The sequence below is a fragment of the Hippoglossus hippoglossus genome, chromosome 5, assembly GCF_009819705.1.
Source record: "Hippoglossus hippoglossus isolate fHipHip1 chromosome 5, fHipHip1.pri, whole genome shotgun sequence".
In the NCBI taxonomy this organism is placed as follows: Eukaryota; Metazoa; Chordata; class Actinopteri; order Pleuronectiformes; family Pleuronectidae; genus Hippoglossus; species Hippoglossus hippoglossus.
This window is the reverse complement of record NC_047155.1, coordinates 30598825-30614903: the sequence shown is the minus strand read 5'-3', so window position 1 is coordinate 30614903 and position 16079 is coordinate 30598825. Positions and strand designations below refer to the sequence as shown.

Below are 16079 nucleotides of genomic sequence, written 5' to 3'. Positions count from 1 at the left end.
GAAAAATCGAAGGTTATTAAATTATGGTCTGATAGAATTGGATTACGCGGAAGTACTATAAAATGTTCAATTTTGACACCGTATGATAATACAAGGTCAAGTGTGTGGTTACAACAATGAGTAGGTTGGTGTACACACTGACTGAAACCAATTGAGTCTAGTACTGAAATAAATGCTACGCTAAGGCTATCATTAGTATTATCAACATGAATATTAAAGTCACCAACAATAATAATTTTATTGTTTTTTAGGACTAGGTTTGATAAAAACTCAGAGAATTCCGTTAAAAATTCAGAATAAGCCCCAGGAGCACGGTAAACTACAGCAAATATAATTGGCTGTTGGTACTTCTTGGATGGGTGTGGAAGACTAAGAACAAGACTTTCAAATGAGTTGTAGCTTAGTTTAGGTTGACGATTAATTGATAGACTGGAGTTAAAAAGCAACTCCACCTCCTTGGCCAAATTCTCGGGGAAAGTGTGAATTTACATGACTGGGGGGAGTAGATTCATTTAGGCTGATATATTCATCGAGATGCAGCCAGGTCTCAGTGAGGGACAATAACTCTATTTTTTGATCTGAGATTAGTACATTAACTAAAATAGCCTTTGATGATAATGATCTTATGTTTAAAAGACCACATTTAAAAGTTTTCGTTTCTTGAGTTGTTGCAGAGGTTGTGTTAATTTGTATTAGATTTTTGTGTAGAATTCTCCCTCTGTTATTGTTTGATTTACATAATTTAATGGGACGGTGGACAGACACAATCTCTATGGGGTTGTGGTTGTGTGACTGATCCAGAGGGAGCGCAGAGAAGTGTTTAGCACTGCAGCTCTGCTTCCTGGTCCCAACTCTGGGTTGTCATTTTATAGACTGAGTAATATTCCTAGATATTGGGTGGGTGTGCTGGATGAAGTGGGAGAGGGGGCTGGGTTGGTGGTGATGGGTGGCTGAGAGCTGAGTGCTATGTAGGAGGGGGTGGGTAGTCTACTGGGGGAGCAGATGTGGGTGGTGTCAGCTGGGCTGGCAGGGTAGGGGGAGGGGCAGTTGCCTGATCAAACCTGTTGAAGAATGTGTTTAGGTCATTTGCCAACTTCTGGTCCCCTGCAGCCGGGGACTCAGCTTTCTTGTGGCCAGAGATGTTTTTTAGGCCTCTCCAGACACTGCTGCAACTGGTCCTCCATCTTCCTCCTGTAGCTGTTCTTCCCCTCCCTGATCCTCCTCCTCAGCTCCTTCTGAAGAGCTCTCAGCTCCTCCTAGTCTCCTGACCTAAAAGCCCTCTTTTTCTCCTTGAGGAAGGCCTTTATGTCCAGATTAATCCATGGCTTGTTAGAGAAGCACCGTACAGTCTTGGTGGGTACAGTGTTCTCCACACAGAAATGGATTTTATCCGTGATGCAGGTGATGAGGCTGTCGATGTCCTCCCCATGACCCTTGCAGATTTCTTCCCATACAGTTGACTCGAAACAGTCCCTCAGAGCCTCATCCGTCTCGTCGGACCACCTCTTCACTGTGCAGGTCACAGCTGGTTGCCTGTGCACTTTACACAGGCAGGAGATGAACCAGGTTGTGATCAGATCTCCCAAGGGGGAAAGGGGTGTTGAGATATATGCTTTCTTGGTGTTGGCATTGAAAAGGTCCAGTATTTTATTGCGTCCTGTGTGGCATTTGACGTACTGGGTGAAGGTGGGCAGAGTAGAGGATAGAGAGGCATGATTAAAGTCCCCAGAGATGAGGAGGAGACCCTGTCGGTGCTGTGTCTGCAGCCTGCTCACCACAGAGTGCAGGACATCACAGGCTGCATCAGTGTTAGCAGAGGGGGAACATACGCAGCTATCATGATAACATGCGAGAATTCCCGCGGTAGATAGTGAGGTCTCATGCTAACAGCTAACACGAAAGAGAGTAGAAAGAACGAAATAGGACGAAGTTAGAGGGAAAAAAATGCTCAGAGTGAGTGGGAGCTGCTGCAACAGGCGGCCACTAGGGAGGCGCCATCTTGACAGAGAGAGCAGGTATTTTAAAGAGGAAATAGTAAGGGTAAGTGTCATGGAAGTGTGATGCCTTATAGCCAATAAATCAAACTTATATAAAGTGATATAATAAATTGTTACAATTTTAAAGGACTTTTTAAAACCCGGCCAACCAGCCAAAAATGTAAAAAGTTATTACATTAATGTTATTGATTCAGAATTTGTATTAAGTTATTGGCAAGTTACTGCATTATCGGCTTTTATTACTTTGAAAACTGAAAAATTGTTACGTTATTGGCAGATATTACGTTGTTGGATGTTGACACTGGGGTCTCCCAAACACAGCCAGACACAAACCATTCTGGTTCCAACATCTTTAATTGGTAACATAACAGGCAGACATAAATTCAAATACTAGACCTATGCAGCTTAGCTCTGTCATGTTTCTCCTCTTCAGTGGTTTTCTCTCTCTGTGGCTTTCTCTGCTACTTTTTAAACCTGAGGAGTAAACAGCTAACAGCCATCAGCTGCGCTGATTACTCCCCTGGTACAGCTGGATGTGACCTCTGGGCCACCTCCACATAGTAAGTCTTTTTGATAACTAAACTAGTCCTCCATACTACAACTCAGGTAATTTGCCTTTGTCATGGCTGTGTCAACACTGACTGTTGTAGCAGTATATGGTCTCCAGCTTAACTCACATGCTGTAACACCAGCATCCTCCTGCCACCATTGCCTCTGACAGATAACAGTCATTTTCACACAACCACTAGAGGTCCTTGTCAGTTAAATGTAAACATTGGTCTCTTCTCTTTCATTGTACGGAATAATGTAGTAGCATTGGGGCACCTTAGACCCTGGCATATAAACATAGATCAGATTTGTACGATTTGTATTTTGTATAGCAAATATGTAATAGTTCTCTCAAAATGTTCAGAACAATAAGGAAGGAAAGAAAAATTGCACCAATAGGAGAGCCTCTGCTTTTTTTGTGCAGGAACTGTGATTTTGATATGAATGCAAAGATGAATACTTCTGTTGAAAAGTTCACTCACTCAAAGAGTGCCAGTGTGGTGTCAGACCCATCTCCAGAAGCCCAGCCTGATACTCAGGTAAACACACGCACACGCACACACACGCAACATGCACACATGGATTGGAGACATGTACTTATTCACTTTATCTGTTGATTCACAATACCTTACTATTGTAGTGGAATTTGCTCGGTATTTAATAAACAAGGTCACTGTTTGTTTGGCCTGTGGTAATGCTCCTGAGCTACTTCAGAATTATTCCTTTGTGTGCTGGACATTAAAACTTTGTGTTCATCGTACCTGGTTTATCTGCAAAGAAGATTTATTGTCAATGTTTTTTATAAAATGAAAGTGATTTGTGTTATTACTGTTCGTGTGTGGTTTATATATACGTTTGAATGATTTACTGAACTGTTCTTTTTCATATATGGTATGTCGCTATTTCAAAGGTCTGTTAAGCAATTGACAAAATCTTCAGTTCTCAGCTTTTCAAAACAAAACGTCTGTAATTCAGCTCAATATTAAGCAATGCAACAACAAATAATCACTGTGCTTTTACCTTGAAGATTCATTGCTAAAGTGGAAGTGTAGGTGTCATGACAAAAAAAAAATTAAACAATCCAAATTATCTGGCAGTGATTTTGACCCACAATTTGACCCTGTTACCCACCACGGCTGTAGTTTATCCAAGGACGTAGAAGGAGACAACTTGGTCTACAGACTGTTAAAGCTCACCCCCACCCACCTCAGAAACACAATGACTGCTATAGATCGCAGATCGCTTGTTTATTTAATTCTTATTGATATTGAAGAAATTGTGTGTCCAAATGGCAAGGGCAAGTGCATGCCAAGTGTGAAGGCAATTGTATGAACAGTTTGTGAGATATTAATTCCACAGACAGACCGGGGAATTAGTTGGTTGATCTTATTAAATAAATACCTAACAAATATATAAACTATCGTCTTCTTTCCTTTCTCTGCTGACCTGCAGATGTCTTGTGCACCCAGAAAGGCTGCTATGTTTGGAAAGCGCTCCAACTGCATGCGTAGGAATCCCAAAGCAGAGGTTTCTAAACAGGGATGGCTATACAAGCAGGTAAAACAACGTCTCTTAACTTTCATTATTAAAGCTGAACACCACTGATTTTATGGAATTGATTGGAACTATGGGATCCACTGTATTTCAAAGTTGATCAATAATAAGGTCTACAAATTACATTCATGATCACATTAGCTATCAGTCATACACTGGCACCTTTACGAGTAAACACGTCGCCCCAACAAAGAGGCATTCTCTCGAAACTCAACGGCAAGGATTTAAGACAGTGTCCCTGTGTCCATCGGGTGGCGCCTGAGAATGCTCACTGATTACGTCCCACGATTCAGTTGAGGTCTTGAGTCGGCTGTGAAAAATGTAGGTTATTCAAATGAAGTTCGAACCAGAGGAACTACTTGCAGTTTCCAGTATGTGGCGCTGTTGAGGCATTCTGCCTCAGCTGCCAAATATCGTCCTTGTGATCAGATAGTCACTCTCATTGTACATGTGAATTTTGAGGCAGATTGGAGCATGTGCATTGATGTTACAGCCACTTCCTGTTTGTTGGTGTTCCATTGAAATGCACGCCATTGCAGTTCAATTTAAAGGCTTAAGTGTCACAACATGGCGTCACCAGCGTCTCAATGTTTCCCTGACCAATTTTGAGGTGGATCAAATTAATAATGTAGACGTAACATGTCATCCTGTCACAGCAAGGGGGCGCTGTGACTATTATAGTATATTGGCATATGTAACTCTTCAGGGCGGATTCTTTATCACAAAAATGAAGGCTGCAGGACACCAACATGTAAAACATGACATTTCCTGTTACAGGTAGGGGGCGCTATGCCTATTATCAAATATTATCATATGGGACCTTTGTTGTACATATGTGGTTTGAGGCAGATTGGGCAATATACATTGAAGTTATAAGCACTTATTGTTTTCAGGCGTATTATCGAATTCACAGCCACGCCCCCTGACAAAAACTCACAGATAATATAACTTTAAATCACAAAGTCTTTAATATGACATAAACCAAATGTGAAGTCGATTGCATGAAATCTGTAGGAAAAGGATTATTTTGTAAAACATGTGAAAACACCAAAAATCTAGGCAAATATGCACGTCAATCCAAAATGGCAGCCTTCCTGCTGGGTGTGGCCAAGGGTAAGTAAAGGATATTTTGTTCATCTGTGCATGATACACATCTGTGCCAATTTTCTTTACGCTAGACGAAAGTAAAGGGGTAAGAAGACCCTCGTTGAAAATTTGTAAGGGGTGCTATTGAGCTGTTTTTGGACATATGTTGCTGTAAACATTAAAATTTGTAAATGTTCACCAGACCTCACTTTGCCTATTATCGATTATTATCATATGGAGCTGTTCAGGGCGGGACCTGTGTTGTACATATGTGATTTGAGGCAGATTGGACAATATACATGGAAGTTGAAAAACTTATTGTTTTCTGGTGAATAATCGAAATTCGCCGCCATGCCATGGCCACGCCCCCCTGACGAAAACTCATAATTTATAAAACTTTTGATCAGAAAGTCTCTAACATGACATAAACCAAATATGAAGTCGATCGCATAAAATCTGGAGAAGTATGATTTTAAGTACCTGTGAAAACGGTTCCCGACCACATTAAAATACGTAAATTTTCACCAGACTGGATGGACCTGCACAATTTGGTGAGTTTACGCATATGGTAAGGCACCCAAAAAGGCATTTCAATATGCAGAAGAAAAAGTAAAAAAATCCTAGCAAAAACAATAGGTCCTTGCACTGTTGTGCTCGGGCCCTAATACATTACATTTTACATTTCATTTCATTTAGCTGAAGCTTTTATCCAAAGCAACTTACAATAAGTGCATTGAACCATGAGGGTGCAAACCCAGAACAACAAGAATCAAGAAAGTACAATTTTCTTCAAGAAAGCCAAAAAGTGCTATAGTGCTACTAAATCGCTTTTTATTTTATTTTTTTTATGTTGAAGGTATAGTCGGAAGAGATGTGTTTTTAGTTTGGGGCAGAAGATATGTAGACTTTCTGCTGACTTTCCACCATTTAGGAGCCAGGACAGCAAACAGTCATGATTTTGTTGAGTGTTTAGCTCACAGTGAGGGAGCAACAAGCCGATTGGCAGATGCAGAGCAGAGTGGACGGGCTGGGGTGTAAGTTTTGACCATGTCCTGGATATAGACTGGACCTGATCCGTTCGCAGCATGGTACGCAAGTACTAATGTTTTAAAATGGATGCGGGCAGCCACTGATAACCAGTGAAGGGAGAGGAGGAGCGGAGTAGTTTGTGTGAATTTGGGTAGGTTAAAGACCAGTCGAGCTGCTGCATTCTGGATGAGCTGCAGAGGTCGGATAGCACTAGTAGGTAGACCAGCCAGGTGGGAGTTGCAATAGTCTAGGTGTGAGTTGACTAGAGCCTGGATCAGAACCTCCGCTGCCTTCTGAGAGAGAAGGGGAAGTATTCTCCTGATGTGTATCTACAGGAACGTGTTGTTGCAGTAATGTTGGCATTACTACAATAGGTCCTTGCACTGTCGTGCTCTGGACCTAGCTATGGCTGCGAGCAACAGTGTGCGGGCCCAAGCACTTGCCAACGCTGAACCACGCCCACACGGTCCATGCCAGCAAGTACAGACCACATGGTGAAAATTAAATGTAAATCGAATTTAAGTTTTAAAACAAGGCTTACTTCCTGTTGACAGTAGGTGGCGCTATCACTATCACTACATACAGACTAATAGATGTGTTTAGGTCGGGGCTCTGATTAAGCCTGAGTAATTTGGGGCCGATTGGACAATGTACAGTCGAGTTACAACAACTTCATTTTCACGCTGATCAGTGTGTTGTGCTATCACTACATACAATAATAGATTTGTTCAGTCCGGGACTCTGATCATGTGAGAGAATTTTGATGCTGATTGGACAATGCACAGTGCAGTTAAAAAAAACGGTGCTTTTCACAGTGAGTCAGTAGGTGGCGCTATGGTCCTGAGTTAATATTGACATATGGAGCTGTTCAGGACAGGACTCTGATCATGTGACAGAATTTTGACGCTGATTGGACAATGCACAGTGGAGTTATGATGACTTTTTCTCCTTTGGCGGAGGATCAACATTCGCCGCACCTCAATGTTTACACAGTTTTGGGAAAAGTCACAATTCTGAGCATGAAGGTCTTATGACTTGTCTGAGCTAATTTGAGCTGTGTGTTGTAAACCAGCCAGGAGCAGTGCATCAAAGTATATAACATGTCACTTCCTGTCGTCAGCAGGTGGCGCTGTAATAATGAGTCAATATTGACATATGGATCTGATCAGGGTGGTACTGTGATCGTGTGACAGAGATTTGAGGCTGGACAATACACAGAGGAGTAATAATAAATCCCTCTTTTTTGGCGAATCATCAAAATTTGACACCACGCCGCGGTCAGACCGTGTGACGTACACTAAAACTTTTAATAACTTTTGATTTCCATAGAGTTAAGATGACAATCACTGAATTAAAAGTTGATCTGATGAAAGCTCTAGGAGGAGTTTGTTCAAATACAATATGTGTAAATGGTAAAAAATTGCCACTTAAATAAAAATGGTCGACTTCCTGTTTTGGTCTAGCAAAACAAGAGAGTTTTTTGTTTATAATGAAATGACACATGTCCATACCTGTAGGTCAAACATGGTGCCGGGGCTGCACTTTAGGCTTTTCTCCCACGCCCATTCCTTAAAATCCTATGAATGTTTTCAAGGGGGGGCTGTTGCTACACAAATGAAGCTTGAGGGAGATTGAACAATGTACACGTTTGAGCAATTTCGTGTGTCATGGTGACTCATTGAAATTTTAAGCCATGCCACTAACTAGGCGTTTGACAAAAACTCAGTTTGGAAGACTTCATCATCCATGTCTTAAGGCCCTTCTGAAAAAGTTTGACATGGATGTGGTCAATGGACAAAGAGGAGTACATCAAAGTGTAAGACGTGCAAAAAAAACTTATTTTGCCTCAGTTGCTAAATATTGTCCATGTCAAGTTTGAGAAAGATTAGAGCATGTGCCGTGACATTAAAACACCTTCCTGTTTGTTGGCGTTCAATAGAAAGTCACGCCATCAGAGTTCAACAGAAAAGCTTAAATGTCAGAGCATGGCTTCACCATCATCTCAAGGCTCCTCAGACCAATTTTGAGGTGGATCAAATGAAAAAGCTAGGCATAGCATGTCAAAGTAGAAAACATGGTTCTTGCTGTCAGAGCTACGGGGCGCTGTGACTATTATAGTATATTTGCATAAAGATGTGTTCAGAGCTGGACCCTCATCACACATATGAAGTTTGACAATGATTGGAGCAAAAACATGGACTATTATCATATGGATCTGAAGTTTGAGGCAGATTTACAATATACATGGATGTTTTAAGCACTTTTTTAAGCACGGTTTTTCGGCGAATCATCAAAATTTGCTACCACGCTACAGACACACCCCTTCACAAAACCTCATGATTTTAAAAAACTTTTTCCCTTTGTCCCTAACATGATATATGATGATAATAATAATAATAATAATAATAATATTAATAATACATTTTATTTATACAGCACCTTTCATACATAAAATGCAGCTCAAAGTGCTTTACAATAAAATATGAAAGAAATAAGAACACATAAAACCAAGACTTAAGCATGAAATGGTATAAAAAGACTATGCTGTTAAAAAAGGATAACATTAATAAAAAGCAAGATCATAGAAATAGGCGTTGAGTTGTTTCTTAAAACTATCAGCAGAAGTAGCTTGTCTGTGTGGTGGTAGTTTATTCCAAACCTTAGGTGCATAGCAACAGAAAGTTGTTTCCCCAAACATTTTGTAGTTAATTTTGGGGATATTTAGCAAGCCTGTGGGAGAAGAGCTTAGGGAACGGTTTAGGAACATACTCTGATAAACAATCAGAAATGTATGAGGGTGCTGTACCAATAAGAGACTTAAAAACATGTACATTTAAAATCAATCCTTAGTTATACTGGAAGCCAGTGATAAAGGGATAGTTAAAAGAAAAATGAAAATTCACTCAATATTTATGCCGATGGAGGGGTAAACTTTGTTGCAGTTGAATCTGATTAAATTGAAGTAACCAGGGAATTATACTTCAGCCATAATACAACAACAGAAAAAACATAACATGCCTCCATAAAGTATAAGTCACCAGTTACTTCAATTGTATCGGATTCAGCTCCAACAAGTGTTTTGTGGACTCAAACACTTCACCCACCCATCCATCAGCATTGTGGTGAGAAGATGAGGAGTGAATTAAAGTTTTTCGGTGAACTATTCCTTTTAAGACACTAAAACCAGAGTAATGTGATATCTTTTGCTATTTCTCGTTAAAACCCTGGCTGCTGAATTGTGTACAAGCTAAACCTGATCTATGGACTTTTTCAGTTATCCTGAATAAAGTGCATTGCAGTAGTCCAGACGAGAAAGTATAAAAGCGTGCGTCAACTTTTTGGCATCTTCCAGAGTGAGGTACGGTCCCACTCTTGCAATTTTTTTTAAATGATAAAAGGCAGTCTTTGTGACATTGTTTATGTGTGAATTAAAATCTAGTTCTGAGTCAAGTGTAACACACAGTTTTTTTCCTTTTGATTTGTTTGGATGATATAATACATTTCAAGTTGATCGGATGAAATCTGTAGGAGGACTGGATTTTGTAGCATGTGTGAAAATGCCAAAAATGACGACAAATTTGCATGTTCAATTCAAAATGGTCGACTTCCTGCTGGGTTTAGGACAGGACACCAGGAGACTATTTTGTAGTTGTAGCTCAAACAAGGCACAATGGCCATTTTAATGAAATACTGAAGGTTGCGCTGTTGAGCCATTTTGCCTCAGCGGCCAAATATTGTCCTTGAGGTTTGTTTACGTAGGGACTTTCATCGTAGATGTCAAGTTTGAGGCAGATTGGAGCATGTACAGTGACGTTATAACCACTTCCTGTTTGTTGGCGTTCCATCAAGGGTCACGCCATTGCCATTCAACGTAAAGGCTTATGTTTCACAAAGAGGAGGAACTTAAAATGAAACCTTCATGTCACAGGGTGCCAGTGCAGAGCAGCTAAAACTGGACTAATGTGCACTTTACTCTTGGTTTTGGTTAATAGTTGATCAAGGGATATTAATCCTCTTGTCCTATGGTCTAAAATGTTCCAAGCTGCCAGTAACCCATTTGGTCAATACCTTTGGTACCTCTGCTAACATTTTATATCTCTTTCTTGTAAATTTAATTCACTTGTAGAGAGTCATTTCACAGGCCATCTTCCTGGGAAAGTTGATTAAGAGTTTCATACAGGTATGTGTTCAGTGATGTAAACAGATCTTAAAATCATGTAGAGAAGAAGGAACTTGATCTAGGTGTATCCACCACAGCTTTTTTGAAGGCATCTGAGAAAATGCCTGTTTGAAGAGCTGTATTCCCACGTAGCAAAAATTGTTTTGGCCCACACTGCCACACTATCTTACGACCCACACACAACGAGGAATGATGGCAATTGGGCAGTCTGCTCCTGTTTGACAGATCTGCGTCACAAGTAAACAATAGCAATACCGCATGTTGACCAAAGGTGAGCCGAAACCTTGCGTAGAGCTCGGCTTTTTGCCTAAAAGACCCACTTTTGGTTTGGGATATTTGGGCCACATTTGCTATTTTACAAGTGGGCCACTTTTGGCTAATATTCATTTAGTCAGTGCAACAAGAAGGCCAGAAGTGCCGCATCATTGTCTGAGATGGCCCACATCTGTGTGCTATCTGGGTTTAAATCTTTAAGATGTGACTTGAAACATGGTAAATGGTTTGTATTTATATTGCACTTTTCTAATCTTGATTACCACATTTAAACATACGGAGGATTAAATAATCTACCTTCCAATTATTGGACAACCCGCTCTGTTTCCTGAGCAACAGCTGCCCTTGTGGTCAGAGATAAAGCAGGATTATGTTGTTAGCGATGAATATAATAATGAGAGTGTATGATGATGTTATTGTTCCGACAGGCCAGTAGTGGAGTAAAGCAATGGAACAAGCGCTGGTTCGTCCTCACTGAACGATGTCTATTCTACTACAAAGGTTTGTGCTTCATTCTACTTTCCAGTCTGCCTGCCTCAATAATTTTTAATTGATACAGTGTTTCAAAAGGAATTGTATTGTATTTAAAGGTTTTACCAGTAAGAGGTACATTTTGTTAATCTGAGGAGTGTGTGAACCTGACCTCTGAGTTGACTAACTCTGAACTGTTAAACTCTAAATTGAACTAGAAGATTCCTCATTTAGAGACATTTATAAAAGTTGCATGATCATAACATGATCCAGGTTGGTCAAAGAGAGAGAGACTGTGCCAATTAGAGAGAAAGAGGGACTGTGCCAGCCTCCTTTCGGGTTTCCTGGTAACATCATGTAACCGGGGGCTCTTTACCACCTGGGTGCTTTTAGTTTGGAATACAGCCTCCTTCAGTCTTCCTGGTAAGGTCTTATTAACATCCAGGGGCCTTTATTTTGAAAATCCAGCCTCTATTCAGGCTTCCTGGTAACATCCTGTAACTATCTGGGGGGTGTTATTTTGAAAATCTAGGCTCCTTTCGGGTTTCCTGGTAACATCCTGTAACTATCTGGGGGTTTTTATTTTGAAATTCGAGCCTGGTTTCCTGGTAACTTCCTGTAACTATCTGCAGGGGTTTATTTTGAAAATCCAGCCCCCTTTCGGGTTTCCTGGTAACTTCCTGTAACTATCTGCAGGGGTATATTTTGAAAACCCAGGGTCCTTTTGGGTTACCTTGTAACATCCTGTTACTATCTGCAGGGCTTTATTTAGAAAATCCAGCCTCTTTTCCGGTTTCCTGGTAACTTCCTGTTACTATCTGGGGGGTTTTATTTTGAAAATCCAGCCTCCTTTCGGGTTTCCTGGTAACTTCCTGTAACTATCTGGGGGGGTTGAATTTTGAAAATCCAGGCTCCCTTTGGGTTTCCTGGGAACATTCTGTAACTATCGGGGGGGACTAATAGATCTGTTCAGGTCTGGGCTCTGATGAAGTGTGAGCAATTTGGGGCTGATTGGACGATGCACAGTGGAGTTAAAAATAACTTCCTGTTTCATGGTGAATAAGAAGGTGGCAGACAGACAGAGAGAGTGAGAGTTAGAGAGACAGAGAGAGACAGACAGAGAGAGACAGATTAATAAGTATGTTTCTATTTAAAAGTCCTTGTGTTCACATAGTGACCCTCATTGTACATGTCTATATTGAGGCAGATTGGAGCATGTGCAGTGACATTACAACCACTCCCTTTTTGTTGGCGTTCCATCGAAATGCACGCTGTTGTGGTTCAATGTAAAGGCTTAAGTGTCACAAAATGGCGTCACCAGCTTCTCAATGCTTCCCTGACCTATTTTGAGGTGGATCAAATGAAAAATGTAGACATAGAATGTCATAGTATAAAACATTCCTGTCACAGCTAGGTTGCGCTGTGACTATTAAAGTATATTTGCTTATGGAACTCTTCAGGGCGGATTCCTTTCCCCCAAAATAAAGTTTGACAGTGATTGATGCGAAAACATGGAAGTTACAGCTACTTGAAGGCTCTTGGCGAGTCATCAAGATTCGCCGCCATGCCAAGGACCCGCCCCCGAATGAAAACTCACAAGTTTGATTCAATGGAATTAGCAAGTCCTTTAGGATCTCCTGGCCAAATTTCAAGTGAATCGGGTGAACGGGCTAGCTGCAGGATGCTTAAATGTAAAACATGACATTTCCTGTTTCAGCTAGGGGGCGCTATGACTGTTATTGAATAGTATCATATGGAGCGGTTCAGGCCGGGACCTTGGTTGTACATATGCGGTTTGAGGCACATCGGACAATATACATGGACCTTATAAGGACTTCTTAAATGTAAAACATGACATTTCCTGTTACAGGTAGGGGGTGCTATGACAATTAAATATGTTCATATGGAGCTGTTGAGGGCAGGACCTTTGTTGAACATATGAGGTTTGAGGCAGATTGGACAATGTACATGGAAGTTATAAGCACTTAATTGTTTTCTGGCGAATCATCTAAATTTGCCGCCACGTCGCCGCCACCGCCACGCCCCCTGATGAAAACTCACAGACAGATGTAACTTTTAATCAGAAAGTGTCTAACTTTAAAAGCAATAAATAAGCAAAGTAAAACTTTCCCTTCACTTGGTTTCAAACTCATTACCACTGGGTCACTGATTCAGCGTCTCAACCAACCGTGTGTGTAAGGCACTAATGAATTGCACCTGTGTATTGGAAGAGACAGATCTAGGTTCTGGTGCAGCTCACAAACAAACCGCTATTATTCAAAAACTATAAGTCCTATCTGTGAAATAAAGACTCAGTGATAACGTGTGTTGTATAAAATATAAATAAATATGTTCAGTGGAAATGTGTGGGAAACGAGTGTTCAGGGCACAGTATATGGTTCAGGAGTGCTGGAAACGTAGCCAATAAGGGATTTTCTTTGTGTATAGTTTACCTCATAAGATATCCAGCAGTATATGGCACCTCCTTTTATTTTGTCTTAATAGTGTTTGTTAATACAACCCCAAATCAGAAAAAGTTGGGACGGTATGTTACATTTAAAATTAAAACTGAAAACAATGATTTCTAAATGATCTTTGTATTACAATAAAAACAATACTAAGGCACATTATTTGAGTTTGACCTCATGAATTGTATTGTTTTTTCAAAATAAACACTTATTTCAATTTGGATTCTTGCAACATAATTCAAAAACAGTTGGGACGGTAAAGCATTTACCACTTTGTAATGTTGCCATTCCTTTTCACAACACTTAAAAGATGTTTAGGGACTCAAGACACCAAGTGATGAAGCATTTCAGTTGTCATTTTGTCCCATTCTTCCTGCAAACAAGTCTTATGGTGTGCAACATAATGGGGTCTCCGTTGTCGCATTTTGCGTTTTAAAAACGCGCCACATAGTCTTTATTTTGGCACGCAGGCCAGGCCAGCACCCCCACCCTCTTCTTCCACAGCAATGCCTTTGTAATGTGTGCACAATGTGGTTTTGTATTGTCTTGTTGCAATATGCATGGATGTCTCTGGAAAAGATGTCATCTTGAAGGCAGCATATGCTGCTCCAAAATCTCTATGTACTTTTCGGCATTAATGGTGCCAACACAGAAGTGTAAGTTACCTTTAACAAGGGCACTGACACAACCCCATACCATGACAGACCCTGGCTTTTGGACTTGTTGCTGATAACAGTCTGGATGGTCCTTTTCATCTTTGGTCTGGAGTACACAGCGTCCATTTCTTCTAAAAAAGAACTGAAATACTGACTCGTCTGACCACAGTACACGTTTCCACTGTGTTATGGTCCATCCCAGATGCCTTTGAGCCCATAGACGTCGACGGCGCTTCTGGACACGGTTAACATAAGGCTTCCTTTTGGCACAGTAAAGTTTTAACTGGCATTTGTGGATGTAACTATGTATTGTATTGCTTGACAAAGGTTTGCCAAAGTAATCCTGAGCCCATGTGGTTATATTGCTTATAGATGAATGACGGCTCTTGATGCAGTGTCGTCTGAGGGATCAGAGAGCACGGTTAGTCAGTTTAGGCTTGCACCCTTGCTCTTCATACACTGAAATTCCTCCAGATTCCTTGAATCTTTTAATGATGTTATGCACCGTAGAGGATGAAATATCCAAATCCCTTCCTATCCTTCTTTGAGGAACACTGTTTTTAAACAGTTAAAACATTTTCTCACACATTTGTTGGCAAACTGGCAATCCTTGGCCCATCTTTGCTCCTAAAGAGCTAGGGCTTTCCTGGATGCTGCTTTTGTACCAAATCATGATTACAATCACCTGTTGACATCACCTATTTCAAATTATTTCATTTTTTAATCATTCTAGCTGATTACTAGCCCTAAATTGCCCCGTCCCAACTTTTTTGGGATGGTGTTGCAGGCCTGAATGGCAGGAATGGATGTATATTTACAAAAAAGTTGACCAGACAAAACATAAAATATCTTATGTTTATACTGTCTGCAATGAAATACCAGTCAAATTAAATTTAGAAATCACTGCTGTCTTTTTTTATTTGCATTTTCCATACTGTCCCAACCTGGGTTGGGTTTGTACTGTATATGTTTCAGGAATGTGTACTTAGTAAACACTAGTAACCAGACTCAGTATGTAGTCTAATGATCCATACTCTACTTACTATATGAGCACAAGGGCAACAACTAATAATAATTTACATTATTTATCAATCAGGCTGATTATTATTATTTTAGTCTATATTATTTTGATTTAGTTTTTTAAGTTTAGTTTTTCAAGTTAGTCTGTGCATTTTGCAGTATACTGTTAGCTATCTGTTTTTGTGTAAAAATGACTGACATGTTTATTATTGGAATTAAATAACAACCTACTATTTCACAAAGAACTGGTATCCTGCAATTTTTGGTAAATCGTAGTGGGATGGTTACTGAAAACTGAGTATGGCACAGCACAGCCCCACCAAGAATATTTTTCAACAACCACCACTGGTATAATGTATATAATACTATGTCCAGCCAGTACATACCAATGTGCCACTATGCACCAACACAAATACACCCAGAGAAATGATATTTAACGAATGTAATGAAATGTAAACCTGACAGTACGCAAAGGCTAAAGATAAATCTGACTGGCTACTGGCTTGTATGGCTGCTTACAAACTACCATGTGGCCTGCTCAGTAGACATCCTTATTACCTCTTCGCCTTCAAAAAAGGAGATAAGATTAATGGGGAGTGATGAACAAATATCTTTAACCTCCCTGTTGGAGCCTATGGGTGGATGGTGGGGTGGTGGAGGGGACTGAATCTGCAATACTGACACAGGGCACCATAGGAATTGATACCCAACCACAGGAGAGATGGGAAATGTTCTCATCTTTAATCGACTGCTAAATTGGGAGGGTGTGTGTTATACTTGGTTGTGGAGGATGAGG

At 40.4% G+C, this 16079-nt stretch overlaps 1 protein-coding gene across 1 annotated transcript in view; it reads left to right on the top strand.

Moving 5' to 3' along the window:
• Positions 1 to 16079, top strand: part of plekha6 (pleckstrin homology domain containing, family A member 6) — a 141869-nt gene that overhangs the window by 24588 nt on the left and 101202 nt on the right. Inside the window, exons 3-5 of the mRNA XM_034586810.1 lie at positions 2971 to 3085; positions 3999 to 4103; positions 11097 to 11169. Coding sequence (XP_034442701.1) covers positions 2971 to 3085; positions 3999 to 4103; positions 11097 to 11169 — 293 coding nt within the window. The remainder of the gene's footprint in view (positions 1 to 2970; positions 3086 to 3998; positions 4104 to 11096; positions 11170 to 16079) is intronic.